Source organism: Haemorhous mexicanus, chromosome 33 (assembly GCF_027477595.1).
Source record: "Haemorhous mexicanus isolate bHaeMex1 chromosome 33, bHaeMex1.pri, whole genome shotgun sequence".
Lineage (NCBI taxonomy): Eukaryota > Metazoa > Chordata > Aves > Passeriformes > Fringillidae > Haemorhous > Haemorhous mexicanus.
In genome coordinates, this window is record NC_082373.1 from 331,976 (window position 1) to 359,287 (window position 27,312).

A 27,312-nucleotide genomic window follows, 5' to 3' on the forward strand; every position below is an offset into this window, starting at 1 on the left:
TAGGAGCCGCCGGCGGGGCCGTGTCCCTGCGGCCCCACGCGGAAGTCCCGCCGCGCGGGGGATGGGGGGGCCCTGCTGGGGCTCCGTGGGGCTCCCGGTGCACCCCCGACCCGCCGTCCCTGTCTGCCCCTCCGGTCCGGCGATGCTGCAGCACCGGAACCGGCCAACACCGTGGGCATGGCGGGGACACGGGGCGTGGGGTGGGTGGGCTGCGGCCCCCCACGGCCCCGCCTGCCCCACGCGGGAGTCTCTGGGGGCGTAACCCCGTGGGGGGGATGATGCCCCGGCGTGGGGGTGGCAAAAAGAACCGTGGAAGGGGCACGGCGACTGCGGGAGCCGTGCCGGGGGGATGCGGGCGGAAGGGCTCTGGCTCCCGCATCCCCGCACACGCGTGGGCAGGGCTGCGGCGGCCCCCGGGGGCTCCCCTTCCCCGGTACCGCGCGGCCGGTCACCGCTGCGGGTTGTGGGCAGGGTCCGTTGCCGGTGCCTCCCGGTGGCTGCCCAGCTGCGGGGGCGCGGACCGGCCGCCACGGGGATGGGCGCGGGGGCGGGCAGGCGGGGGCGGGGACGGTCGGGACGCCCCGGCGGCCCCGTGTGATGCGGAGCGCGGCAGTGGCGGCGGCGCGGCCCTTCCCCGCGGAGCGCCGCGGTCCGGTGTGGGGCTGCCCCGCCGGGATCCCCGGGGCTCCGGTGGGTGCCGCCGGGGATGTCCGCCCCGGCGCAGCCTGACGCTTCCGGCTCCTTCCAGGTGAGCAGACGGGAACCCTCCCGGCCGTGGCGGGCCCCGTGCGGCCCGGTTCGGTTCTGCCCGCAGAGCCGGGGGCCGCCGGTGGCGGCTCCGCGGCGGGGCCGAGCCGCCCGGTGCTCACCGCCTGCTCTCGCCGCAGAGCCCCCGGAGGCTCCCGAAGCGCAAGAGCCGCTTCAAGCGCTCGGACGGCAGCACCTCGTCCGACACCACCTCCAGCATCCTCCGCAGGCAGGTGAGCGGGCCGGCACCGGTACCTACACCGGCACCGAGACCAGCACCGGCACCGGGGCGGGGCGGCTCCGCCAGTCCCGGGTCCGCCGCTGCTGCGGCTCCGCATTAAAGCACGGGCCTGGGGTGGGAAACGGGGAGCGGCCGAGCATCTCCCACCCCAACCTCCGCGCTGGAGGGAGCTCGGGGGCCGCCTCCGCCCCGCCGCTCCCCCGGGACCGGGGCTGGGCGCCGGCACCGGGCGCCCGTAGCATCGCAACAGCCGCTCCCCGCGGCTAAAAATAGCGAGTGCTGCGTCAGGGCCGGGCCGGCGGCGGGCACCGGCACTGCGGCGCGGGGGGCGGCCCCGGGAAACTGAGGCAGCGGAAGGGGAACGGGCCAGGCGGGGCTGTAGAAGGGGCCGCGGGGCTCCCCTGCCGCTCCCTCAACCAGCACCCGGCCGCGTCCTCGCGCTGCCCGGGAGAGGCACGGATCTCCCCGCCACCCCCCAACCCGTTCTTCGGTTTCCTTCGGCCCTGAGCTGCGCCCCCTCCCCGGCCGCCGGCGGGTGAGCGGGTACCGGGGAGGCTCCGCGGAGGGCGGGGGGTTCCTGTCGGGGCGGCCCCAGGAGGCGCAGAGCGGCCGGAGCATCCCGTTTTCCTCATGGGGTAGCACCTGCTGTTCCGGTACTCCCCGGTACTCCCCGGTACTCCCGGGGACCCCGCGACCCGGCCCAGCACCCGGCGCGGCCCCTTCAGCACCTCGGAGAGGGCCCAGCTGGGCCCCGCCATGTGCCCGGTACCGGGGCCTGTTCTCCCTGCCTGGTGCCCGGTGCAGGTGTCCGCGGCCGGTCCCGCCGCTATCCGAAGCCCCCACCCCGCCGAGCTCTGTCCCGATGTCCCCGGGCCGGCCGTGAGCTGTCCCGGGCCGGTCCCGCCGGGGCCCGTCCCGCTGCGCGGTAACGGGGCGGGCCGGCCCGGTCCCCCGGGGCCCGTCGCTGCCCCCCTCCTCGGGGGCGGGGGGGGGGGGGGGCGCCGCGGGGGGGCGGGAGCGGCTCCGGCCCCGCCGCAGGGCTCGCCCTGCAGACGGGGCTGTTGCCGGCTCGGGGCAGGACCGGAGCCGCTGCACCGGAGCATGGAGGTACCCACCGGGACCCCCCCGCCGCCGCCCCGAAACCCAGAGCTGCGCGCTGCGGGAGGCTGCACAGCCCCTCCGCCGCTGCCCCGGGACTCTCACCCAGAGCTCTCTTAGAAAACTATTCCCCCCCGGGGCACCGGGAGCTGCGCCGCTGACCCGTCCGGGTGCGGCTCACCGGGACCGCTCGGGTCTCCCTGCTGCCAGCGCAGCCCCCCGGCAGTCCCCACCGGAGAGGGGCCGGAGCCCCCCGCCAGCACCGGGAAGGGGGAACGGCGACCCCCAACACACACACACACCCACTCCTCCCCCCGGGCTGAGCGGCGGGGGCGGCTCCATGAGCTCCGGGGGGGCGGTGGGAGGCGGGGGCGGGGAGGGGCGGGGAGGGGCGGTGGCGGCGGAGCGGGCAGGGCCAGCCGGAGCCCGAGCCGCAGCCGGAACCGGAGCCGGTGCCGGTGGAGCGGGGCGGGGGAGCGCGGGCGACTCGGCTCGGCTCGCCCCGTCTATGTCGTTTTCTGACTCCAGCGCTACCTTCCTGCTCAACGAGGTACCGGCTCCGGTGCCGGCCGCGGTACCGGCCGCGGTATCGGGGGGACCGCGGTGGGTTCGGGGGCAGCTGCGCCCCCCGGAGTGGCGATGGCGCACGAGGGGGCTGCGCCTCGGGGGGGGACCGTGCCCGGTGCGGGGCTCATGCCCGGTGCGGGGGGTGCTGTGCCGCCCCCCGGCCCTTTGTTCCTCGCCGCCGCCACCGCTCTCGTCCCCCCCCAACCGGGCAGATACCACCGGGACCGGGCGAGAAGAGAACCCCCATCCCCACGGCCGGGGGCCCCGCGGGGGCCGATACCCCAGGCCGGGGGGGGGTCCTGCGTGAGGGGGGGCTGGAGGTGCTGTACTGGGGGACTCACTGGGGATGATGGGGGGTCGTACTGGCGGGCAGCACCGGAACGCTGCGGAGCCATGCTGGGGATGCTGGGGGGTGGGGGATGCTCGGGGCGCGGTGACGATGCTGGGGGGGCCGTGCTGGGGAGGCCATGTTGGGGGGGGCTGTGCTGGGAAACCATATTGCCCGGGGGGGCTGGAGGGGGTGTCCAGGCTCCCCCCGGTGTGAGCGGGGTGGGATGTGCAGGTTAGCGGGAGGGGGGGCGGCGCTGAGCTCAGCCCGGCAGGGCCCGGGGGGCCTCGGTGGGGGGGGGCTCAGCCACATTCAGGGACCTATAAATATTTCACCGCAGCTTCTGCGCCTGTTCCAGGCGCAGCGGGCGGTGGGTAAATACCGGCGCGGCGGGGAGGGAGAGCCGGGGGTGCTGGGCTGAGCCCCCCAGGGTGGGGGATGGCGGGGGTAAGATCCACATGCCAGCCTGACGGGGATCATCTCCCCATCCCTGGGTCTGCGGGGGTCTCCCCTGTGACTCCCCAGCACGTGGGGGCTTCACCCCAGAGCAGCTGTGCTGGGTGATGCCACCTGACACACCCGGCTTGATGCCACCGTGGACTCTCCAGAGTTCGAGGGGGTCACCAGGGTCCCCTCCCGGGGCTGGCACCGCCTCGGCACGAGGACCCTCTTTGTGGGGGTTCCCCTCGCAGCCCCCCGGCACTCAGCCCCGCTCCCCCAGGGCTCGGCGGACTCCTACACCAGCCGCCCTTCCCTGGACTCCGACGTGTCCCTGGAAGAGGACCGTGAGGGCGCCCGGCGCGAGGTGGAGAGCCAGGCTCAGCAGCAGCTCGAGAGGGCCAAGGTATGGACGGGAGACACCCAGAGCATGGCCCGGTGTTGCTGCCGGGGCCCAGGGGTGCTGATCACCCCCAAAATCCCCAGCACAAGCCGGTCGCCTTCGCTGTGCGCACCAATGTCAGCTACTGCGGGGCGCTGGACGAGGAGTGCCCGGTGCAGGGAGCCGCCATCAACTTTGAAGCCAAAGATTTCCTGCACATCAAGGAGGTCAGCTGGGGTGCTGGGGGGGTCAGCTCAGGGCCAGGCACCTCCCCTGCTCTCACCTCTGCCCTGTCCTCACCCAGAAATACAGCAATGATTGGTGGATCGGGCGCCTAGTGAAGGAGGGGGGGGACATCGCCTTCATCCCCAGCCCCCAGCGCCTGGAAGCCATGAGGCTCAAGCAGGAGCAGAAAGCCAGGTAGGGATGGGACCCCTGGCCCCACTCCAGGACCCCCAACACTCGCTCACCCCCTTCTTCCCCAGGAGAGCTGGCAATGCCTCGGGCCTCGGCGACAGTGGGAGCCGGCGATCGCCTCCCCCCTCCTTAGGTAAGAGCAGATCTTGGCCCAGGGGGGTCGTGGGTGTCCTGAGGGGGTCCCCACTTTACTGTCACCAACCTGTGTCTCTTCTCTCCCCAAGCCAAGCAGAAGCAGAAGCAGGTGAGTCCCAGGTGCAGGGCTGTGCCCTGGGCAGGGGGTGGTGGGGAGGGGGCTGCAGGCAGCATCAATAGTGGCTGTTTCTGGGGGTGGGCTGGGAGCAGAGACCCCTCCCCCTCTCTTCCCTGGTTATGGGGCTGGGAGGGCTCCGGGATGCCGTGGAAAACGCTCTTTGACCCCTCCCGGGCTGGGGGTGGGAGCACAGGGCACTGACACACCCCCGTGTATCCCTCCAGACGCAGCACATCCCACCCTACGATGTGGTCCCCTCCATGCGGCCCGTGGTGCTGGTGGGGCCCTCGCTGAAAGGATATGAGGTATGGGGAGGGGGGGGATGGAGGGTGGCCTCGTTGTGCCCTCAGGGTGGTGGCCTGCGTTCCTTGTCCCTTCCCTGCCCACGGTGTGCCGGCAGAGGGCAGATGGTGCAGCCGAGGGCGGCTGGCAGGGTGCTGAGCGGCTGCCACCTCCCTGCCGGTGCCATCTGCCATGGCTCACCGGGCCGGCGGCCCCACGGCAGGTCACCGACATGATGCAGAAAGCCCTCTTCGACTTCCTCAAGCACAGATTCGATGGCAGGTGAGAGCATCACCCCACCCAGAACCCCCCTCCTTCCATGGCCTGTGGGTCCCTGGTGCCCACGGTGTCCCTGTGCCCCCCAGGATCTCCATCACCCACATCACAGCCGACCTGTCCCTGGCCAAGCGCTCCATCCTCAACAACCTGGGCAAGCAGGCGATCCTGGAGCGCTCCACCACCCGCTCCAGCATTGGTGAGGGGCCAGGCTCCCCGTCTGGGGTGCAGGGACCTCCTCCCAGGGCCAGCCCAGCCTGACACGGCCCCCCCCGTGTCCCCCCAGCCGAGGTGCAGAGTGAGATCGAACGAATCTTCGAGCTGGCCAAGTCCCTGCAGCTGGTGGTGCTGGATGCTGACACCATCAACCACCCGGCCCAGCTGGCCAAGACCTCCCTGGCACCCATCATTGTCTACGTCAAGGTGTCCTCCCCCAAGGTGAGGGTTCACCACGGCTCTGGGGGGGGGGGGGGTCCTGGCTGCCCCCCGCGATGCTGTCAACCCCCTGTCCCCTCCCCAGGTCCTCCAGCGCCTCATCAAGTCCAGGGGCAAGTCACAGGTGAAGCACCTCAACGTGCAGATGATGGCAGCTGACAAGCTGGTGCAGTGTCCCCCGGTGAGCCACCTGTCCCCCCGCCCTGGGGATGCCTGGGGGGACCCTCGAGCCCTCCCTGACCTCTCCCACCTGCCCCCCCAGGAGCTCTTTGATGTGATCCTGGATGAGAACCAGCTGGAGGACGCCTGTGAGCACCTGGCTGAGTACCTGGAGGTTTATTGGCGTGCCACACACCACCCGCCACACGCCCCCCATGCTGTCCCCTCACCCACCGGCCTGCCAGGCCTGCAGGTAACCCCATGCCCCCCCCGCTCCCCACTGGCATCTGGGGGGACATACAGCCCCCCACACCGTCCCCACAGCCCCCTCTGTGCTCTCCAGGGACAGCTGATACAGGGGTCCACAGAACAGGGTGGGGGGTTCACAGGTCAGAATTGGGGTCCCACTCCGTGCTCCTTATGGGGGTGCCCAGGCTGGGGGGGGCATGCAGCTCCCCAGCCCCCTCCCAGTCCCTATGGGCCGTTGGCACAGGGCTCCAAAGATGGGGTGGGGGACACAGAGCCCCCTCCCTGCTTCCCACAGACACCCAGCACAGGGTGCCAGGGCCGGGGGGGCACACGCAGCCCCCACGGCTCCACCCCCTGCCCGCAGAGCCAGCAGCTGCTGGGGGAGCGGGGCGAGCACTCGCCGCTGGAGCACGACAGCCTGATGCCATCGGATGAGGCTGGGGACACCTCGCCCCAGCCTTGGGGAGCCACATCCCAGCGCAGCTCGCGGCACCTGGAGGAGGAAGAGGAGTACGGGGACCCCTACCCCGACCTGTACCAGCCGCACCGGCACCACGGCAGCGGCCCCGGCACGCCGGAGCGCCCGAGCGAGCGCAACCACGACAGGAACTGGCAGCGCAGCCGGCCCTGGGCCAAGGACAGCTATTAGGGCTGGGAGAGGAGGGGGCACGGCTGGGAACCGGCCCCCCCAAACCCCGGGCGCTCCCCGCCTCGCCCCAGCCCCGCGCTGGGGGTGCTCAGACAATCGAACTCCGCACCGGCAGCTTCCTCTCGCCCGGCCCACCCCGGGCACGTTTTCAGCCATAAGCACAGCGAGGTGGGGGCGGGGGGCGGCGGCCGGGATGCCCTGGGACTCCCCGCTGAAGTTGTGGGGAGCCTGGGGACAGACACACGCCTTCGCCCTGCCTCAGTGTCCCCCCACCCCGGGCCCTGCATCACAGGTCGGCTCATTCTCCGCAGGGCAGCTGCCATGGACAGTGGGTGCCCCCCCCCAAAAAGGGGAGGTAAGGGGGGGGGGGCAGTTGTAGCAGCATCCCCAGCCCGCACAGAGCCGAGGAAGAAAGGGAAGGTGCCTGCTCACCCCCCGGGACCTGGCCTGCCCCCTCCCCACCCCTGCATGGGACCCCCGGGAGGAGTGGCTCACACCACTCGCTTCGCTCTGCACCGAATCCCCCACCCCCCCCCGCCCCCGGTCACCGCAGCCACCCCTCCGCTGCCCCCGGCATGGGGAGGGCCCCGCAGGGGCTGCCCGGGCTGTGGGGGCTGCTCCATGCTTGCACCCACTGCTCCGTCCCCAACGTCCCCATGCTGTCACCGCACGTCACCACAGTCCTGTAAATACGGCACCCACTGCCCTCGGCTAGGGGTCCTGGCGTGGGCTGAGCCCCCCCCGCCGCCATTACTGGTGGGAAGGGGGGGGGGAAATGGGGTGGGGGCCACAGATTTGTTATAATTTCTTTTGTAGAAAGCACTGATTTCCCTGTAATTGGTTTCAGAAACACACGAGTGCTCAGAGGTGCTGGTGTCCGTGTTTGTGCAGGGGATGGGGGGGAAGCAGGTCTGGGGAGGGGAGGGACAGTGCTGGGGGGTGCTGAGCACCTCAAAGTGCTCCTTTTGGGCACTGCTGGCTTCTGTCCCCATGGGAGGTGGCACCCAGGGGCTGGGCAATGGCACCCAGGGAAGGGAGAGGACGAGGAGGAGACACCGGTAACGCCGCTGCCGGTTTATTCCTGCAGCCTGGAGCTTCAGCTACAAAAAAAAAACCCCAAAACCCAAAGGATGAGGTGCAGACAGTTCCCAGGACAGCCAAAACAAACCAGCCCCACCCTGGCAGCAGGGAGGGACCAGCCCCCAAACAGCCTCCAGCAGCTCCTCCGCTCCGTGGGGAAACTGGGGAGGGGACTGGGAGAACAGGGGGGATATTTTGGGATAATCCCAGCCCCAGTCTCTGCTTGTGAGCAGTCCTGGGGTTGCACAAGGAGCTGGAAAAAAGAACAGCCAGAGCAGTCCTGGCAGCCTCGCTGGTCCTGTTGTCCCCAGAGGGGTGACAAAGGGGGGCCTCAGGCGAAGATGGTCTCCTCCCGCCGCTTCTTGGTGAGGATGGTGCCTGGCTTGTGCTGGGCATCGGGGTGGTTTGCCAGCTCGGGGGGGCACGAGGACACGGGGCTCTCCAGGATGGCCTGTTTGAGGTCGTAGAACACCGTGGAGTCCTCCTTGGTGAGGAAGGTGATGGCCACGCCGCTCTTCCCTGCTCGGCCCGTCCGCCCAATGCGGTGGATGTAATCTGGAGGGGGAAGTGAAGGGCTCAGTGTGGGCAGTGCCAGGGCTGGGCACTCCCTGCAGCATCCCCTGCATGCCCAGCACCAGGGCTGGGCACCCCACAGCCCCCTCGGTGTGGCAGCACTGGGGCTGGGCACCCCACACAGTGCCAGTACCAGGGCCAAGCACTCCTCACACCACCAGGACCCAGGCTGGGCATCTACAGTGCCCCCCAGTACCAGGACCAGACACCCCCTGCCCTCCTAGCACCAGGGCTGGGCACCTCCCATCCCCAAGAACCAATGCCAGGAAGCCCCTTATCCCCTGTGCAGCACCGGGGCTGGGCACTCCCCACACCCTCAGCACTGGGGCTGGGCACCCCCCACACCCTCAGCACCAGGGCTGGGCACCCCCCACAACCTCAGCACTGGGGCTGGGTACCCCCAACACCCTCAGCACTGGGGCTGGGCATCCCCAACACCCTCAGCACTGGGGCTGGGCATCCCCAACACCCTCAGCACCAGGGCTGGGCACCCCCCACACCTTCAGCACTGGGGCTGGGCATCCCCCACACCCTCAGCACTGGGGCTGGGCATCCCCCACACCCTCAGCACCGGGGCTGGGCACCCTCCACACCTTCAGCACCGGGGCTGGGCATCCCCCACACCCTCAGCACCGGGGCTGGGCATCCCCCACACCCTCAGCACCGGGGCTGGGCACCCCCCACGTCCTCAGCACTGGGGCTGGGCACCCCCCACATCCTCAGCACTGGGGCTGGGCACCCCCCACATCCTCAGCACTGGGGCTGGGCACCCCCCACATCCTCAGCACTGGGGCTGGGCATCCCCTCCATCCCAAGAACCAGGGCTGGGCACCTCTGCCCACCCAGTACCAAAGCTGGGCAACGTCACAGCCTCTTCAGTGTGGCAGCACGAGGGCTGAGCAACCCCCAAAGCCCCTCCAGTGCAGGGAACACCAGGACCGAGCACCCCCAGCATGGGCAGCACACCCCCAGTGCCCCCCTCAGTGCCCCCCAAGCCTCACCCTCGATGTTCTTGGCCATGTCATAGTTGACCACCATGGAGACGTCGTGGATGTCGATGCCACGTCCGGCCACATCTGTTGCCACCAGGATGTCCTTGGCTCCAGCCTTGAGGTTGGAGAGGGCGAACTCTCGCTGCTCCTGGCCCTTCCCACCGTGCAGGGTGCAGGCGTTGTACTGCGGGAACAGGGGGGGTCAATGGGGGGCACAGACTATTTTATGAAAAATCCTCTCCTTAGGATTTTTTGTCCTGAGAAGATGAGAGGCCTCAGAGGAAAAGAAAAACAATAATTATCCACTACCGTGGAATGCAACAGGTGCATCTGAGATTGGTCTCATGGGGTTGTTTTTAATTAATGGCCAATCACAGTCTGGCTGTCTCGGACTCTCTGGTCAGTCACAAGATTTTATCATTCCATTCCATTCCTTTCTATCCTTTCTATTCCTTTCAAGCCTTCTGATTAAATCCTTTCTTCTACTCTTTTAGTGTAGATTTAATAGATCATTTTCTTTTAACATAACATATTTCATAAAATAATAAACCAGCCTTGTGAAACATGGAGTCAAGATTCTCCTCTCTTCCCTCGTCCTGGGACCCCTCCAAACACCATCACATTTGGTGACCCCGAGTGACAAAAAATTCCACACATCCCCACGTGGGGACGAGGGGGACAGAGCTGAGGGTGACCCCCTCCCAGCCCAGCCTCACCCCCATCTTCTCCAGGGACTTGGCCAGCACGTCGCAGCCCTTCTTCTGGTTGACGAAGATGATGATGGGCGGGTCGAAGCCCTGTTCCAGGATGGCCAACAGCTTCTTCCTGTAAGAGCAGAAAGAGGAGGAGGAGACAGTTGGGCAAAGAGATGCTGTAGCCCCAGGCCACCCCCAAATCCGTGCTCCTCACCTCTTCTCGGACTCGGACATGAGGAACACCTTCTGCTCCACCCTCTCGTGGGGTTTGCCGGCGGAGCCGATGTAGACCACGGCCGGGCGCCGCAGGTAACTGCGGGCCAGGCGCTCCACTGCTGGGGGCATGGTGGCTGTGAACATGACAGTCTGCAAGGCAAGGGGACAGGGACATCCTGTGAGGTGGCAGTGTCCCCTCGTGAGGAAGGAATGACCCCGGTGGGGCAGGGAACATCCCCCCCATGGAGCAGGAAGATCCCGCAGTGAGGTAGGAACACCTGTGATGGGGCAAGAATGTCTCCCCTCCATGGAGCAGGAACATCACCCACAGGACAGCCACATCCCCCAGTGAAGCAGGAATGACCCCAGAGGGGCAGGAATGTGCTCCCATGGAGCAAGAACATCCCTCAATGAAGTAGGAACAACCCCAGTGGGGTAGGAACGTCCCCCATGGAGCAGAAGCAACCCCCAATGAGGTAGGAATGACCCTAGAAGGGTAGGAATGCTCCCCCATTGAACAGGAACATTGCCCATGGAGCAGGGACATCTTCCTGTGGGGCAGAACCTTTCTCTGTGGGGCAGGATTGTCCCCCATGGAGTAGAAATGGCCCCACAAGGCAAAAATGTCCCCCTGTGGGACAGGAACATCCCTCAATGAAGTAGGAACAACCCCAGTGTGGCAGGAACGTGATCCCATGGAGCAGGAATGATCCCAGTGGGGGAGGATTGTCCCCCATGGAGCAGAAGCAACCCCCAATGAGGTAGGAATGACCCTAGAAGGGCAGGAATGTTTCCCTATGGAGCAGGAACACCTTCCTGTGGGGTCTTTCCCTGTGGGGCAGGATTGTCCCCCATGGAATAGAAATGACCCCACAGGGCAAAAATGTTCCCTTGTGGGACAGGAATGACCCCCTCATGGGGCAGGAACATCCACTGTGAGGCAAGAACATTCCTCCACAGAGCAGAAATGTGACTCCCATTCCCTCAACCCCTTCCCCAAAAGCCCAAATTGTCCTTCCCCACCCCACAGAAGCCCTCCCAGGCACCCTTTACCCACACCCACCTGTCTGTACTTGTGCTTCCCAGACTCAAAGTTGGCCAACATCTTCTCGGGGTCCTCAGCCTCATCAGTGTCAGGTTTCTGGTTGGTGACAGGCATGTGCTCCAGGATCTTCTGCACGTCTGGCTCGAAGCCCATGTCGATCATGCGGTCGGCCTCGTCCAGCACCACGTAGGTGCAGCGGCTCAGCACCAGGTACCGGTTCTCCAGCACGTCAATCAGCCGGCCCGGAGTGGCAATGACAATCTGGGGGGGCCAGGGGGGTTGGTGGGAGCTGCCCAAAGCTGAGCTGCCCGCCCTGAGACCCCCCCCAAGATCCTCCCACACTTGTCAGGAAATTCCTCTGACTGCCCTGGAGGCTGAGACCTTGGCCAGAGTCAGACACCTGTGTGTGTGTTTGACTCTGTGATTTCCATGGGTTAAAAAATTGTTTTTAACAATTTTTAAAAGTAAACTGGGAGTGGGAGGTGGGATTAGAATTACTTTCCTGTCATTTTAGCTCTGTTAATCATCCCATCATCAGGGCAGACAAGCACCCATGGAAACAATTACCAGCTTTGTGCCAGGAGTTACAAACCACAAGAGTTTGAGTAGAATGATAGTGAATTTATCACAGGGTGAAAATGCAGAATTTTGGGGTTTTTAGAATGGGGGTTCAGGAGGCAAGATGGAGGAATCTGAGTGGGTCCAATGTTTCTCCTTCTTCTTCTTGGCCTCCATCTTCTACTGTGATGGTGGCACTTTTGGATTGGTTTAGAGACAAACTGTCTAGCACTTTTGGATTGGTTCAGAGTAGAGACAAACTGTCTAACATAGGTGATAGGTATTGGAAAATTATTGTAAATAATGTACACGTAGCTTTTAGTATAAAAAGATAACACTGCCCCAAGGTGGTCAGCGTGCCCATGTTCCAGACTGCAAGGCAAGATGTATTTATTACCATCTGTATGGCAGCTGGCTTCTGTCAAGTGGGCAGTTTTCCTTATCTCTTCCACAATCACTCCTCCCTAGGGAGGGGACATCTGCTGATAACAGGCTATTGAATGTCACTGCATGGCTGATAAGAGCTACAGCACCCATTGGGAGATATGAGACCAGGGGGAGGAGCCAAGCATTCCTGCCTGGATACAATCTGAGATTTCAAACATTCCTACCCAGATACAATCTGAGATTTCAAACATTCCTGCCTGGATACAATCTGAGATTCTGGAGTACCAGCAAGGCTTCTTCACTGGATTTCCCAGAGGAACAGCAGCTGCCTCTTCCCCTTGATCTCCAGAGGAAGGCTCCACCCTTTCCTACAGGATCCCTGCTCCAGCAGAACCACCCCTGACACTGCAGGAGGGCTGCAGCCACAATTCCAACTGGACTGCTGCCAACACCCTGACCCACAGGGTGTCAGGTTGGGTTCTGACTCTGTCAGTGTTGTTCTAGTGTACTGCATTGTTTATTAGAACTGTTATTTCCTACTCCCGTATTTTTGCCTGAGGGCCCTTAATTTCAAATTTATAACAATTCAGAGGGAGGGGGTGTTTTACATTCTCCATTTCTGGGGAGGCTCCTGCCTTCCTTAGCAGACACCTGTCTTTCCAAACCAAGACAGCCTTGAACCGATGTCCTCAGGTCAAAGGAACAATATTATAGATAACAGCAAATAAACAACCGTGAGAATGAGAGCCAAGGAACCCTGTCTTCTTCTTCAGTCTCAGGGCTGGTAAAAAGAGACTTTCCAACACCTTGGGGTCATCTCAACACCAGAGAGCCCGTGACGCACTCACCTCGCAGCCCATGCGGAGGCGGAAGCCCTGGTCCTCGCGGGAGATGCCGCCGATCACGGCCACGGTGCGGATGCCCAGGGGTTTCCCAAATTTGATGGTTTCCTCCTCAATCTGCTGTGCCAGCTCACGGGTGGGGGCCAGGATGATGGCGTAGGGCCCCTGGTCTGACTCCTCGATGCTGCAGTATGGCAGGAGATGGTTGTGTCACCCACGGTGCCACATGTGTGCCTTCCACTGTCACCCCATCTCCTCCACCTGTAACCCCATCTCAACCCCTCTGCAGTGTCACCCTGTCACCCCATCCTGTCACCTCCACAGTGCCACTCCTGTCACACCATCTTGTCACCTCCAAAGTCCTGACCCCTCTGCAGTGTCACCCTGTCACCCCCAGAGTGCCATCCCCTCCACCATGTCACCCTGTAACCACGCCTCAATCCCCTAACAGTGCCACCCTGTCACCCCATCTTGTCATGTCTAGTGCCACCCTGTCCCAACTATTTGCACTGTCACCCCATGCCCTCCACCATGTCAGTCTGTAACCCTGCCTCAATCCCCTGACAGTGTCATCCTGTCACCTCCACAGTGCCAGTCTGTCCTGACCCATCTGCAGTGTCACCCTGGCACCCCATCCTGTCACCTCCACAGCACCACCCTGTCCTGACCCATATTCAGTGTCACCCTGCCACTCCACCATGTCACCGTGTAACCCTGCCTCAATCCCCCAACAGTGCCACCTTGCCATCCCATCCTGTCACCTCCTCTCTGTGCCACCCTGTCCCTTCCTCTCTGCAGCATCACCATCACACCATCTTGTCACCTCCACAGTCCTGACCCCTCTGCAGTGTCACCCTGTCACCCTCACAGTGCCACTCTGTCCCGACCCCTCTGCTGTGTCACCCCATCCTCTCCACCATGTCACCCTGCCTCAATCCCCTGACCGTGTCACCCTGTCACACCACCCTGTCACCTCCAGAGTCCCAACCATCTGCAGTGTCACCCCATGCCCTCCACCAAGTCACCCTGCAACCTTGCCTCAATCCCCTGACAGTGTCACCCTGTCACCTCCACAGTGCCAAGCTGTCCTGACCCCTGTGCAGTGTCACCTTGCCACTCCCCCCTGTCCTATAGGCAGTGTCACCCTGCCACTCCCCACCCCATGGGCAGTGTCACCCTGCCACTCCCCCCTGTCCCACAGGCAGTGTCACTCTGCCACTCCCCACCCCATGGGCAGTGTCACCCTGCCACTCCCCCCCGTCCCACGGGCAGTGTCACCCTGCCACTCCCCACCCCACGGGCAGTGTCACCCTGCCACTCCCCCCTGTCCCACGGGCAGTGTCCCTGTCCCCACCGGTCGATTTTGGGCAGGGTGGTGATCCACACGAGCAGCGGGATCAGGAACGCCGCCGTTTTGCCGCTGCCGGTCTCGGCCACGCCAATGATGTCGCGGTTCTGCAGCCCGATGGGGATGGCCTGGCGCTGGATCGGGGTCGGCTCCTGCCGGGGGCAGCACGTTGGGAGCAGAACTTGCCCTGTTCCCCCTCTCTGAATCCCTGACCACCCCTTTCCCCCCTCCCTAGCTCCCCCTCTCCGTGCCCACCTTGTATCCACACTTGTCAATGACCTCCAGGATGTGGGGGGGCAGGGAGGAGTCCTTCCAGGAGCGGATGGGATTGGGGATCTTGCCCCCCTTGGTGGTGATGCTGTAATCCTCACGGAAGATGCGCCAGTCCCTGTCTGTCATCTCGTCCAGCTTCTTCTGGGACCAGTGCCGGTCATCCCAGCGCTGCTTGGCCTCCTTCTTCCGCAGCTTCCGCAGCCGCGCCCTGGGCAGGGAGGGAAGGGATGGGGAAAGGGGAGAGGGAAAAGGGAATGGGGAAAGGGAGAGGGATGGGGAAAGAGGGATGGGGAAAAGCAGATAGCAAAAGGGACATGTGGAAAACGGAGAGGGAAGAGGGAATGGGGAAAAGGGATGAGGGAAAGGGAGAGCGATGGGGAAAAGGAGATAGGAAAAAGGGAGAGGGGATGGGGAAAGAGGGATGAGGGAAAAGAGAATGGGGGAAAGGGAGAGGGAAAGGGGGATGGAGAAAAGGAGAGGGAAACGGCAATGGGGAAAAGGGAATGGGGGAAAGGAGAGAAGGGAATGGGGGAAAGGAGAGAAGGATGGAGAAAGTGGGATGGGGAAAAGGGGATAAGGAAAGAGAATAAAGGAAAAGGAAATGGGGAAATGGGAGAGGGAAAGGGGGATGAGGGAAAAGGGAATAGGGAGAAGGATGGGGAAAAGGGGATGGGGAAAAGGGAAAGCAGGATGAAGAGAAAGCAGTAGGAAATGGGAGATGAGGGAAAAAGGAACGGGGAAAGTGGGATGGGGAAAGGAGAATAAAGGAAAAGGGAACAGGGGTAATGGGAGAGGGAAAGGGATGGGAGAAATGGGGACGAGGACAGGCGGATGAGGGAAGGGAATGAGGGCAAGGCAAGGAAAGGGATGACAAAAGGGAGTGAGGAAGGTGAGGAAAGGGAAGGAGAAAATGGATAAGGCTCACCCTGTGCCTCTAGAACCCTTCTGCCAATTTCCTGCAAGACCTGCTGCAGCCCAGCTCCACATCCCAACCAAGCTAAGCCAGCCATGACCCTACACACCCCTCAGCACCCTCCCAGCTTCCCCAAAACCTCACTCCTCCTGCTCCTTCTCCTCCAGCGTCCTCCTCTTCTCCATCAGGTCCCCGTAGAACCGCGACTGCTCCCGTTTCTGCTGCTTCAGGTCGATGCCGGCGATGAAGCCGCGGCCCAGCAGCTGCACCTGGTGCCTCTCCTTGTACCTGGAGCAGGGTGGGAGCATCAGTAGCAGGGCTGGGGGCTGCCCTGCACCCCACAGGGACACCCCCAGCCCTAGGGGCACCCCAGCACTCACAGGGGGTTGTAGTCGATGGACGTGTCCTCTGACGCATCCCACTCGAACACGAACTTGCGGTCGTTGAGGTGCCGCGTGCGCCGCCGCTTCTTCACCCCCCCCAGGTACCGCTCCTGCAGGACCCCAGGCTCAGTGGGACCCCCCATCTTCCCCCCAGCCCCCCTGGACTAGCCCCCAGCCCCACCTTGATGGCGTGGAGCTCTTTGCTTTTGTCCTTCTCCTCCCGGATCTTCTGCCTGCCCTCCTCATCCTCGGTGCCGTTGGTCTCCCGCTCCATGCGCTCGCGGCGCTCCCGGCGCTCGCGCTCCTGGGGGTCTTCTGGGGAGCAGGGGAAGGGGCTCAGAGCCAGCACCCACTCCCAGGGCTAGCTGGGGGGCTTCAGGGATGAGTCCTTACCCAGCATCTTCCTGCCCATCTCCTGGAATTGCTTCCTCTTCTTCCTCTCCTCCTCCAGCAGCCGCTGCCGCTCCTCCACCTCCTGCTGCCGCCGCCGCAGGGCCTCGGCCTCCCGCTCCGCCTTGGACAGGAACTTGGGCTGGCATGGGAGAGAGGCAACGTCACACTGGGCCTGCCTGCCACCCCCTGTGCCGCTGGGGGTCCCCTCAGCCTTCTCTGCTCCTTCCTGGGGCTTCCCAGGCCTCCCCTCTCTCCCCTGGGCTCCTCCTGTCCCTCACTGGATCCCCCACCAGACCTCTCCACTCCCTGCCAGGGCTCTCTTTGCTCCCTCCCTGTGTCCCCCAGCTCTCTTTTCCCTCCTAGGGCCCCTCTGTGCTCCTCACCCTTCCCTGTTCCCTCCCAAGGTCTTTCTGCTCCCTCCTGGGGGTCCACCAGGCCTCCCCTCTCCCTCCCCTGCCTCCACAGCCCTCCATGTGCCCTCCCAAGTCCCCCAGCCCTTGCTGCTCCATCCCATGATCCCTCCTGGTGTCCCCTGGCACTCCCTGCTTCCTTCTGGGGTCCCTCTGCATGCCCAAGTTTTTCAGCCCTCCCTCTTCCTGGGGTGCCCACAAACATTCACACCCCAAAGAGAGGGAAGAGACACCTGTTCCTTCTCCTACCTTGGCTTCTGCCTCCTCTTCTGCCTTCTTCTTTGCCAGCAGCTCCTCCAAGGACAGCGGCTGTGCCTGCAAGTGAGGCCAGATGTCAGCACCACTCCTGGGGACCTGAATCCCCTGGAGCCACTCCTGGGGACCTGAATCCCTTGGAATTACTCCTGGGGACCTGAATCCCCTGGAGCCACTCCCCAGGGACCTGAATCCCCAGGGAGCCACTCCCACAACATCCTCACCTTCTCCTTCTTCAGGGCATTTTCCTCCTCTTCCTCTGCTTTCCGTGCCTCCCGATCCTTCCGAGATTTGGAGTCTTTCCCTCTGCCCGGGGACAAACTTCCAAGGAAAACAGCACCAGGAATAACACACCAAGCACAGCCTTGGGGGATCCCAAACCTCCAGGGGATTTAGGGGAGAGCAGGAACCTTACAAAGAAGTGACAGAACCCACCTGGATCGCTTGCGGTCCTTGTCCCTCCGGTGGCCATCCTTGTCCCTGTCCCGCTCCTTCTTGCTGCGGTCCCGGTCCCGCTCCTTGTGCCGCCGATCCCTGTGGGACAGGGGGGTCACAGCCCCACGGAGGGGGGTCACAGCACGGCCCCACAGCCCTCACCCACCCTCTGCAGTAGTTTTGGTTTGTCAGTTTGAGATTTGGCTAGTTTTGAGATTTCCTGGCCAATGCAGCAGTGTGTGTGGTGGGCTCAGTGCTGCCCAATCCCCAGTGCACTCAATTCCTGCTGTGAGGCAGGGTGAGGAGGAAGGCAGAGAAGGCTCAAAACTTTAAAAGGGAGCCTCTTTACACTCTCTTTAAAATAAATAAACACTGTTAATAAATTTTTCTTTATACCCTTTTAAAGAGAGTATAAAGAAAAATTTATTAACAGTACCTAAAAGAAAGAGTAATAAGAATCATAACAAAACCTTCACAACACTTCTCCTCCCCTCACAACCCTTTATTTCCCACTGACAAAGCCATCAAAGCTCTTCCCAAACCGCAGGGAGCCCTGGAGCTGCCTCACCTCTCTGCGGACTTGGAGCGGGACCGGGAGCGGGAGCGGCTCCGCCGCCGCTCCCGGGATCGGTGGCGCTTCCGCTCCTTGGCCGGGGGGGAGCCCTTGCGCTCCCGCTCCCGGTCCCGCTCCGGGGAGCGGGAGCGTTTCCTCTCCTCCTTCACCGGGGATGCATCCCGATCCTTCTTGTCCGCCACTTCTCCGGCCATCTGTGGGGAGGGGGACACCGGGAGGGTCGGGGGGGGGAACTGGGAGGGAACTCAGGGTGCAGGGGGAGATTCAGGGCAGCAGTGGAGACCCAGGAGAGAGGGGGAAGGGTTGTGAGAGCCAGAGGGACCCAAAGAAGGATTGAGGAGGTCTGAGAGACCACCAGGAGGAAATGGGGAGACGTCAAAGGACCCGAGGAGGGAACAGAGAGACGCCGAAAAGAAGCAGGGAGAACTGGGGGACCCCGGGATGAACGCAAAGAGACCCCCAGGAGGGAGAGAGGACCCGGGATGAAAGAAAAGGGACCCTCAGAAGGGAGAGGGGGACCCGGGGAAAGCGCAAAGGGACCCTCAAGAGGGAGAGGGGACCCGTGGAGGGCGCAAAGGGACCCTCAGGAGGGAGAGGGGAACGCGGGATGAGCGAAAAGAGACCCTCGGGAAGGGGGGGGGAGGCCTGGGGGACCCCCGAGAGGGCACAGAGGGACCCCAGCAAGGAGCAGGAATGGCTGGGAGGCCCCGCGGAGAGAAGTTTGAAGGAAAGGGAGGACCCCGAGAGGGCACAGGGAGCCCCGGGGGGTGGGCGCGGGGAGCCCTGAGGGACGCCGGAAAGGCTCCGTGAGGCCCGGGGGACGCGGCGCAACGACGCTCCAGGCCCCGCCGCTGGTGCCCAGTAGCGGGGCTCTGCCCGGTGCCGCGGCACCAGGGCTCTGCAGCCCCTGGGCGCCTCGCTCGCTCCCTGCAATGCCCCCCGCTCGCTACCACCGGTTCCCGCTCACCGCCGCAGCCCCGAGTTCAGCGCCGCCGCTCCGCCGCCGCCGCCATGTCTGCCGGGCCCGCGGGGCATGCCGGGAAGGCGCGGGACTACAGCTCCCGGCAGCCCTCGCGGCATCGGACTGCAGCTCCCGGCATCCCCCGCGCGCTCCTGGCGCCCCTGCGCGGTCGCAGCACCGCCGCGCCCCGCGATCCTTCCGCCGCGCGGCAACTCCCCCCTCCCCACGGCAAAGAGTCCTCCGGGACGGTGTCCCCGTGTCCCTGAGCCCCCCGCAGGCACCGCCTGCTTACCCAAATAAGGTCCCCACGGACCAAAACACCTCAAAGCATGGAGGGACCCTCCCGAGTCAGTGTTCCCCATGTCACTGCACCCGCCCCCCCCCCAATTCCCACGGGGACCCCCCCACGTCAGCGGCCCCACAGCCCTGTGCACCCCAAACTCACCAGGGACCCCCAGATCAGCGTCCCTGCAGGAACCTCACCCCCCATTCACAAGGCAGGGGGATCCCAGGCAGAGTCTGGGGGCAGAAGAGGTGGGGGGACCCTTTTGGCATCCCCTCCCCCCAAGTCACCTCAGTGTCACCATCAGCAGTGACACCAAAACATCCCAAAAACCTCCAAAACCCAGGATCCCTCCCAAAGCACAGGGCCAGGCAGGGCTGCACATAGGTAGGTGTTATATTTCTGATAATAAATAAGCTTTTTTAATAACACTGACATGGAACAGAGACACCCCCCCATCCCCCCCCAAATATAGTCCATAAAACAGCCCTCCCCTCCCCCCTCCCCAGCCCACAGGGTCCCCCAGGGCCAAGCAGCAGATGAGGGATGGGGGGAAGAGGGAGAGAACAGGATGAGTCCATGGATGAGTCCCATGATGTGCACCCCAAACCCCCCAGGGATCCCCAGGACGGCGTCCCTGTGTCCCCCAAACCCCCAGGGGCCATCCCAGGTGACATCCTTGAGGGTGTGAGCACCCCAAACCCCAAAGGGACCCCCCTGGGTTGCTGTCCCTGAGGGTCTGAGCACCCCAAACCCCCAGGGTTGATGTCCTTGAGGGTCTGAGCACCCCAGACCTCACAGTGACCATCCCAGGTGATGTCCCCAGGGTTCTGAGCACCCCAGACCTCCCAGGGACCCCCCTGGACTGGTGTCCCAAGGGTCCTGTGCACCCCAAACCCCACAGGGACCATCCTAGGCGATGTCCCTGAGGGTCTGAGCACCCCAACCCCCCCGGGTTGATGTCCCCAAGGTCCTGTGCACCCCAAACCCCACAGGGACCACTCTGGGTTTCTGTCCTTGAAGGTCTGAGCACCGCAAACCCCCCAGGGACCCCCCTGGATTGGCATCCCCAGGGTCCTGTGCACCCCAAACCCCCCAGGGACCTCTCCGGGTTGATGTCCTTGAAGGTCTGAGCACCCCAAACCCACCAGGGACCCCCTCAGGGTTGGGAACCGGGGGAGGACACTCCCCAAACCCCCCTCCCAGGGCAATGATGCCAAGCAAAAGCATCACCCCCCACCCTCCTTTAGACGGGGGGGGAGATCCCGAGCCCTGCCCAGCCCCCCCAGCCCATTCCGGGCGCTTGGGGGGGTTCCAAAGGCGGGTGTGGGGGGGAGGGGAGGTGTGTGTGTCCTTCCCTTCCCCCCTTCACATGACGGAGCAGCTTTTTGCTTTTTCCTTCTTGAAGGTGGAGGAGATGAGCTCGGAGCGGCTGGGGAGGTGCAGGAGGCGCTTGGAGAGGCTGCGGCCGGGGCTGCGGGGCGGCTGCGGGGCGGCGCTGCTCAGGCAGAGCCCGGACACGGTCCGGAAGATGCTGTGCACGCTCTTCTCCGAGGTGAAAGCCGAGCATTCCAGGTAACCCTCGGCTCCCAACTGCCTGGCGGCCGCGCAGCCCTGCGGGAGCCCGGAGTCAGGAGTCGGGATATCCCAAATCCACCGGGAGAGCCCCGAACCCACCGGGATATCTCAAACAGAGCCCCAAACCCACCGGGACAGCCCCAAACCCACCGGGATATCCCAAACTGAGCCCCAAACCCACCGGGATATCCTAAACTGAGCCCCAAACCCACTGGGAGAGCCCCAAACCCACCGGGATATCCCAAACTGAGCCCTGAACCCACCGGGACAGCCCAAACTGAGCCCCAAACCCACCGGGATATCCCAAACTGAGCCCTAAACCCACCGGGATATCCCAAATCCACCGGGAGAGCCCCGAACCCACCGGGATATCCCAAACTGAGCCCCAAACCCACCAGGATATCCCAAACTGAGCCCCAAACCCACCGGGATATCCTAAACTGAGCCTCAAACCCACTGGGATATCCTAAACTGAGCCCCAAACCCACCGGGACAGCCCCAAACCCACCGGGATATCCCAAACCGAGCCCCAAACCCACCAGGACACCCCAAACTGAGCCTCAAACCCATCGGGAGAGCCCCAAACTGAGCCCCAAACCCATCGGGAGAGCCCCAAACCCATCGGGATATCCCAAACTGAGCCCCAAACCCACCAGGACACCCCAAACTGAGCCCCAATCCAAGCCCCAAACCCATTGGGACAGCCCGAAGTGAGCCCCAAACCCAGCGGGATATCCCAAATCTACTGGGACAGCCCAAAGTCATTGGGATCTCCCAAATCCACCGGGACAGCCCCAAACTGAGCCCCACAAACACCGGGACAGCACAAACGCATGGGACACCCCCAAACCCACCAGGATATCCCAAACACACCGGGACAGCCCAAACTGAGCCCCAAACCCATCGGGACACAACAAATGGGACATAACAAACCCACCAGGACAGCCCAAAGTCATTGGGATACCCCAAATCCACCAGGACATCCCAAACCCACCGGGACAACCCAAACCGAGCCCCACAAACCCATTGGGACAGCTCAAAATGAGCCCCAAAACCACCAGGATTCCCCCAAACCCACCCCCACAAACATGGGGACAGCCCAAAGTCATTGGGATATCCCAAATACCAGGACAGCCCAAAATGAGCCCCAAAACCACCAGGACAGCCCAAACCCATAGGGATATCCTAAACTGAGTCCCAAACCCACTGGGACAGCCCAAAGTGAGCCCCAGAATCACCAGGACAGCCCAAACCCACCTCCACAAACACCAGCACACACTCAAACTCATCAGAATATCCTAAACTGAGCCCCAAACCCATCAGGACACCCCAAACCCACCAGGATATCCCAAACTGAGCCCCAAACCCATCGGGACAGCCCAAAGTGAGCCCCACAAACCCATTGGGACAGCCCAAACTCACTGGCATAGCCCAAAGTCATTGGGATATCCCAAATCCACTGGGACAGCCCCAAAGTGACCTTCAGAAACACCAGGAGAGCCCAAACCCACCGGGACAGCCCAAACCCACCGGGACAGCCCAAAGTCATTGGGATATCCTAAACTGCATCCCACAAACCCAGTGGGACAGCACAAAGTGAGCCCCACAAACACCAGGACAGTCCAAACCCACTGGGATATCCCAAACTGAGCCCCAAATCCACCAGGACAGCCAAAACTCATTGGGATATCCCAAACACACCGGGATATCCTAAACTGCATCCCACAAACCCAGTGGGATATCCCAAAGTGAGCCCCAAACCCACTGGGACACAACAAACCCACTGGGATATCCCAAACCCACCAGGACAGCCCAAACACACCGGGAACACTGGGACAGCCCAAACCCATCAGGATCTCCTAAACTGAGCCCCAAACACATCAGTTCACCCCCCCCAAATCCACCAGGGCAGCTCAAAGCGAGCCCCACAAACACCAGGACACCCCCAAACCCACCAGGATATCCCAAACATTGGGACAGCACAAAGTGAGCCCCACAAACACCAGGACAGAAACACCCCCAAACACACCCCCAGAAACACCAGGACAGCCCAAGCACACCAGGACAGCCTAAACTGAGCCCTAAACCCATCGGGACACAGCAAACACACTGGGATATCCCAAACACACTGGGACAGCCCAAAGCCATTGGGATATTCCAAAGTGAGCCCCACAAACACCTGGACACCCCAAACCCACCCCCAGAAACACCAGGACAGCCCAAACACACTGGGATATCCTAAACTGAGCCCCACAAACCCATCAGGACAGCCCCAAACACCAGGAGAGCCCAAAGTGAGCCCAGTGCAAACACAGGGACACCCCAAACCCACCAGGAAATCCCAAACATTGGCACAGCCCAAACTGAGCTCTGTGCAAACACCAGGATCCCCCAAAACCCACCCCCACATCAGGCCACTGGGACACCCCAAAAATCACCCCCAAAACCTCATTAGACCACCAGGACACCCCAAACTCATCCCGCTGTGCAAACACCAGGATCCCTCTGAAACCCACCCCCACAACCACTGGGATGCCCCAAATCCACCCCCAAAAACACCAGAACATCCCAAACTGACCCCCAAAAACACCAGGATCTCCCCCAAAAATCATCCCCACAAACACTGGGACACCCCAAACTGAGCCTTGTGCAAACACTGGGATCCCCCCAAAACCCACCCCCACATTAGACCACTGGGACACCCCAAAAATCACCCCCAAAAACACTGGGATCCCCCAAAATCACATCAGACCACTGGGACACCCCAAAAGTTACCCCTAATAACACCGGGATCCCCAAAATCACATCAGACCACTGGGACACCCCAAAAATCACCGGGATCCCCAAAACCATATCAGACCAATGGGACACCCCAAAAATTACCCCTAAAAACACTGGGATGCCCCAAAATCACATCACACCACTGGGACACCCAAAAATCACCCCCACAAACACTGGGACACCCCAAATCCACCTCCAAAAACACCAGGACACCCCAAAAATCACCCCCTGCAAACACCAGGACACCCCAAACTGAGCCCTGTGCTAACACCGGGATCCCCCCAAACCCACCCCCACATTAGACCACTGGGACACCCCAATCCCACCCCCCAAAACCCAGCGGGCCCCCCAGACCTGCTCGTAGGAGATGGGGGCCTGTTTCTGGTGTGAGAGCTCCAGGAGTGTGCTCAGGTCTGTCCTCAGGTCCGTCTTGCAGCCGATGAGCAGCACCCGGGTGTTGGGGCAATAATCCAGGATTTCTGTCTTCCACTGAGGGGTCAGGACACCTCTCAGGGACAGAAGACCCCCAAAAGCCTCTCCCTGTCACCCCACGGGGGTGGTGTCTCCATGTGCCAGCCCTGACTCCACAGAGATACCCCCAGGAACCCCCCAAACCCCACAGAGATACCCCCAGGACAGTGTCCCCATGTCCCTGAGCCCCCCAAACCCCACAAAGATACCCCCAGGAACCCCCCAAACCCCACAGAGATACCCCCAGGATAGTGTCCTCATGTCCCTGAAAGCCCCCAGACCCCACAGAAATTCCCCAGGACACTGTCCCCATGTCCCTGAGCCCCCAAACCCCACAGAGATACCCCCAGGACAAAGGACCACATGTCCCTGAGCCCCACAGAGATACCCCCAGGCTGGTGCCTCCACAACTCTGAGCCCCCCAAACCCCACAGGGACTCCCCTGTCTCAGTCTCCTTGTCTCCCTGAGCCCCCCAAACCCCATGGGGACCCCTCGGGCTGGTGTCCCCATATCCTTGAGCCCCCCCAAACCCCACAGCATCAGTGGTCCTGTGTCCCCGAATCCCCCAAACTTCACAGGGACCCCCCAGGGTGGTGTCCCCAAATCTCCAAATCCCCCAAACCCCACAGGGACCGTCCAGGCTGATGTCCCCATATCTCTGAGCCCCCCAACCCCCTCGGGGACACCGTCCCGGGGTCGGAGCCCCCTCCCCACCTTCTTGGCCGCGCTGTCCAGGGTCTCGGGCCGGCTGACGTCAAAGCAGAGCAGGACAGCGTCCGAGTCGCTGTAGCACAGGGGACGCACGTTGTCATAGTAAGGGGAGCCTGGGGGAAAAGGGGGGGAGGGGGGGGTCACCGCTCAGTCCCCCCCACCCCGGGACACGGGAAAGGGGGGGCTGGGAAAGGGACACAGCCCCCTGTCCGGACTGGGGTGGGGATAAGGCTCTAGAGACCCCCAAAAGGGACACAGCCCCCCACAAGGGACAGAGCCCCTAAAGCAGACACAGCCCCATTCCTGCCTGGGTGGGGGCACGGCTCTAGAGATCCCAAAAAGGACAGAGCCCCCCAAAAGGGACAGAGCACTCCACAGGGGACAGAGCACTTAAAACAGACAGAGCCCGCCCCGTCCTGCCTGGGGTGGGGGCACAGCTCTAGAGACCCCAAAAGGGACAGAGCACCCCACAAGGGACAGATGGACACGCAGCTCTAGAGCCCCCCAAAAGGGACAGAGCCCCATTCCTGTCCTGAGTGGGCACACCGCTCTAGAGACCCCCAAAAGGGACACAGCCCCTAAAGCAGACACAGCCCCCCGTCCTGCTTGGGGTGGGAGCACAGCTCTAGAGACCCCAAAAGGGACAGAGCACCCCACAAGGAGACAGCCCCTAAAACAGACACATCCCTCCACTCCTGCCCGGGGTGGGGGGGCACAGCTCTAGAGACCCCGAAAGGCACAGAGCCCCCCAAAAGGGGCACAGCTTCCCAAAAGGGACAGATAGACACACAGCTCTAGAGCCCCCCCCCCCGAAGAACAGAGCCCCCTAAAACAGACACAGGTCCCTAAAGGGACAGACGGACACACAGCTCTAGAGCCCCCCAAAACAGACACAGCTCCCTTCCTGCTCAGGGTGGTGGCTCGCAGCTCTAGAGAACCCCAAGAAGGACACAGGGACACGGCTTTAGAGCCCCCCCAAAAGGGACACAGACCCCTGGGACCGCGGAGAGGGGCGCTGCTCTGGAACCCCCCCAAAACGCCACCTCCGTCCCCGCAGCCCATCAACGTCGCATCGCGCCTTCGCCAGGCAGCGGGAAATGGAGCCCGCGGTGTTTATGTAACAACCCCCCCAACCCCCCCATTTTGGGGAGCCCCGGCAGCACCGAGGGGTCTCGGGGTAGGGGGGAAACCGGAGGAGGGGGTGCCACACGCTGCCGCCCCGCCTCGGGGTCCTCGGGGACACGGAGCCACCAGCACCGCACCTGGGACTGCGGGGCATGCGGCGCGGGGGGGTGCGGGGGGGGGGGGGGTCAGTGGGGTGCGGGGCTCCGGGATGTTCCCCCCCCCACCCTCCCGGTCCCCCCAAAGGCCTCGGAGGGGTTTCGCAGCCCAGACGCTCCGTGCACAGAATAGCAAAGAGGCTGCGCCAGCGCATCGCCATGGCAACCGGGGACCGGCGGGGACCCCCCCCCGCCCCCGCCGGGGGGACACTGCAGCACCGGGCAGGGCTGCCCCGACCCCCCCCAACTCTTGGGGGTGCCCAGGGAAGGGGAACACCAGGATGTCCCGTAATCTGCCCCATTCACAAGCAGGGCGTAAGGGACCCCACCCGGGGGGGGCTCAGCGGTGTTGGGACCCCCTCCCAAGATAGGCGTAGACCTGTGACCCCCCCCAGGTCCCCGACCCCCCCCGTGACCGTGGGGTCGGTCCCTGGGGAGCACCAGCGCCCCCACACCCACGGGTATGACCCTAGACCTCAACCCCCCCAGCGCGGCCACCAAGCCCCTTCCGCCGCCGCAGGGACCCCAAAACACCCCCGGCCCCCCAAAACACCCCCGAGATCTCAACAGGGCCACCAAGGCCCCTCCCTCCCCCGCGCTGCAGGTTCCCAAAACACCCTCGGGACGCCAAAACCCCCCACTGCAGCGACCCCCCGCTCACTGCAGCATCCCAACCACGGCCCCCCAAAAATCCTAAAGCACCTTCCACAGCAAACAACCCGATCAGGCCCGGGGCAGCCCCCGCCCCATTCCTCCGGTACCGGAGCCCCCGGCAGCCCCCCAAACATGCACCGTGCGTGTCTCCCCCCGGTACCGGAGGTGTCCCAGAGGCTCAGTTCCACCCGCTGCTCCTCGCTGGCCAGACACGCCGTGTAGTTCTCAAACACGGTGGGCACGTACGTCTGCAACGGCACCGAGAGCGTCAGCGCCCCGTTGGTCCCGCTTTACCGGTGCCCGCTGCCGGTTCCCGGTGCCGCTTGGGCTCACCTCGGGATAGCAATCCTTGGCCAGCACCTGCAGCATGGCCGTCTTGCCGCACTGCACGTCACCCACCAGCACCAGCTTGCACCGGGCCGGAGCGGCCGGTGCCGGCCTCCGCTCCCGCATGGCGGCGGCGCGCACAGACACCCCCCGCTCGCACCCACCCACCGCCCTGCGCCCCGCCGCCGCAGCGCCCTTATATACCCCGCCGGCTGCAGGGCCCGCCCACGGCGGCTCTCGTTCACCAATCACCGCGGGGAATCCCGGAGCGCCGGCCAATAGCGGAGAGGCAGAACCGACGGGACACGCCCGGTAGGGGGTGCGAGCGCGCTCTTGTCCGCCAGGGGGCGCCCGTGTGGGTCAGGGCGGAAG

The 27,312-nt window shown here is 63.6% G+C and overlaps 3 protein-coding genes across 5 annotated transcripts; 1 reads left to right on the forward strand and 2 right to left on the reverse strand.

Annotated features, from left to right (window-relative positions):
• The first annotated feature begins 599 nt into the window (after positions 1–599).
• On the forward strand, positions 600–7,385 carry CACNB3 (calcium voltage-gated channel auxiliary subunit beta 3). 2 transcript variants are annotated; one of them, XM_059871713.1, is made up of 14 exons: positions 600–748; positions 888–980; positions 3,703–3,825; positions 3,906–4,028; positions 4,106–4,221; positions 4,287–4,351; positions 4,443–4,462; positions 4,696–4,776; positions 4,977–5,035; positions 5,119–5,228; positions 5,316–5,467; positions 5,550–5,645; positions 5,727–5,876; positions 6,237–7,385. In XM_059871713.1, the coding sequence occupies exons 1-14, from the start codon at positions 707–709 to the stop codon at positions 6,519–6,521; spliced, it is 1,515 nt and encodes a 504-aa protein (XP_059727696.1). In that variant the 5' UTR covers positions 600–706; the 3' UTR covers positions 6,522–7,385. The 2 variants fall into 2 exon arrangements, with proteins under 2 accessions (XP_059727696.1, XP_059727697.1); XM_059871714.1 differs by lacking the exons at positions 600–748; positions 888–980 and adding an exon at positions 2,495–2,636.
• A 195-nt stretch (positions 7,386–7,580) lies between these two features.
• Positions 7,581–18,965, reverse strand: DDX23 (DEAD-box helicase 23). 2 transcript variants are annotated; one of them, XM_059871712.1, is made up of 17 exons: positions 18,861–18,965; positions 17,888–18,087; positions 17,320–17,418; positions 17,109–17,205; positions 16,879–16,944; positions 16,220–16,358; positions 16,008–16,138; positions 15,824–15,936; positions 15,588–15,731; positions 14,513–14,738; positions 14,264–14,409; positions 12,916–13,093; positions 11,141–11,383; positions 10,076–10,227; positions 9,883–9,991; positions 9,176–9,350; positions 7,581–8,156 (listed from the first exon to the last, which is right to left on the reverse strand). In XM_059871712.1, exons 2-17 carry the CDS (start codon positions 18,085–18,087, stop codon positions 7,933–7,935), a joined length of 2,442 nt encoding a protein of 813 aa, XP_059727695.1. In that variant the 5' UTR covers positions 18,861–18,965; the 3' UTR covers positions 7,581–7,932. The 2 variants fall into 2 exon arrangements, with proteins under 2 accessions (XP_059727695.1, XP_059727694.1); XM_059871711.1 differs by having other exon boundaries at positions 16,008–16,141.
• A 550-nt stretch (positions 18,966–19,515) lies between these two features.
• RND1 (Rho family GTPase 1) lies at positions 19,516–27,125 on the reverse strand. Its single transcript, XM_059871830.1, has 5 exons — positions 26,947–27,125; positions 26,774–26,861; positions 24,683–24,792; positions 23,851–23,985; positions 19,516–20,751 (listed from the first exon to the last, which is right to left on the reverse strand). Exons 1-5 carry the CDS (start codon positions 27,064–27,066, stop codon positions 20,506–20,508), a joined length of 699 nt encoding a protein of 232 aa, XP_059727813.1. The 5' UTR covers positions 27,067–27,125; the 3' UTR covers positions 19,516–20,505.
• Between the last annotated feature and the right edge of the window lie 187 nt (positions 27,126–27,312).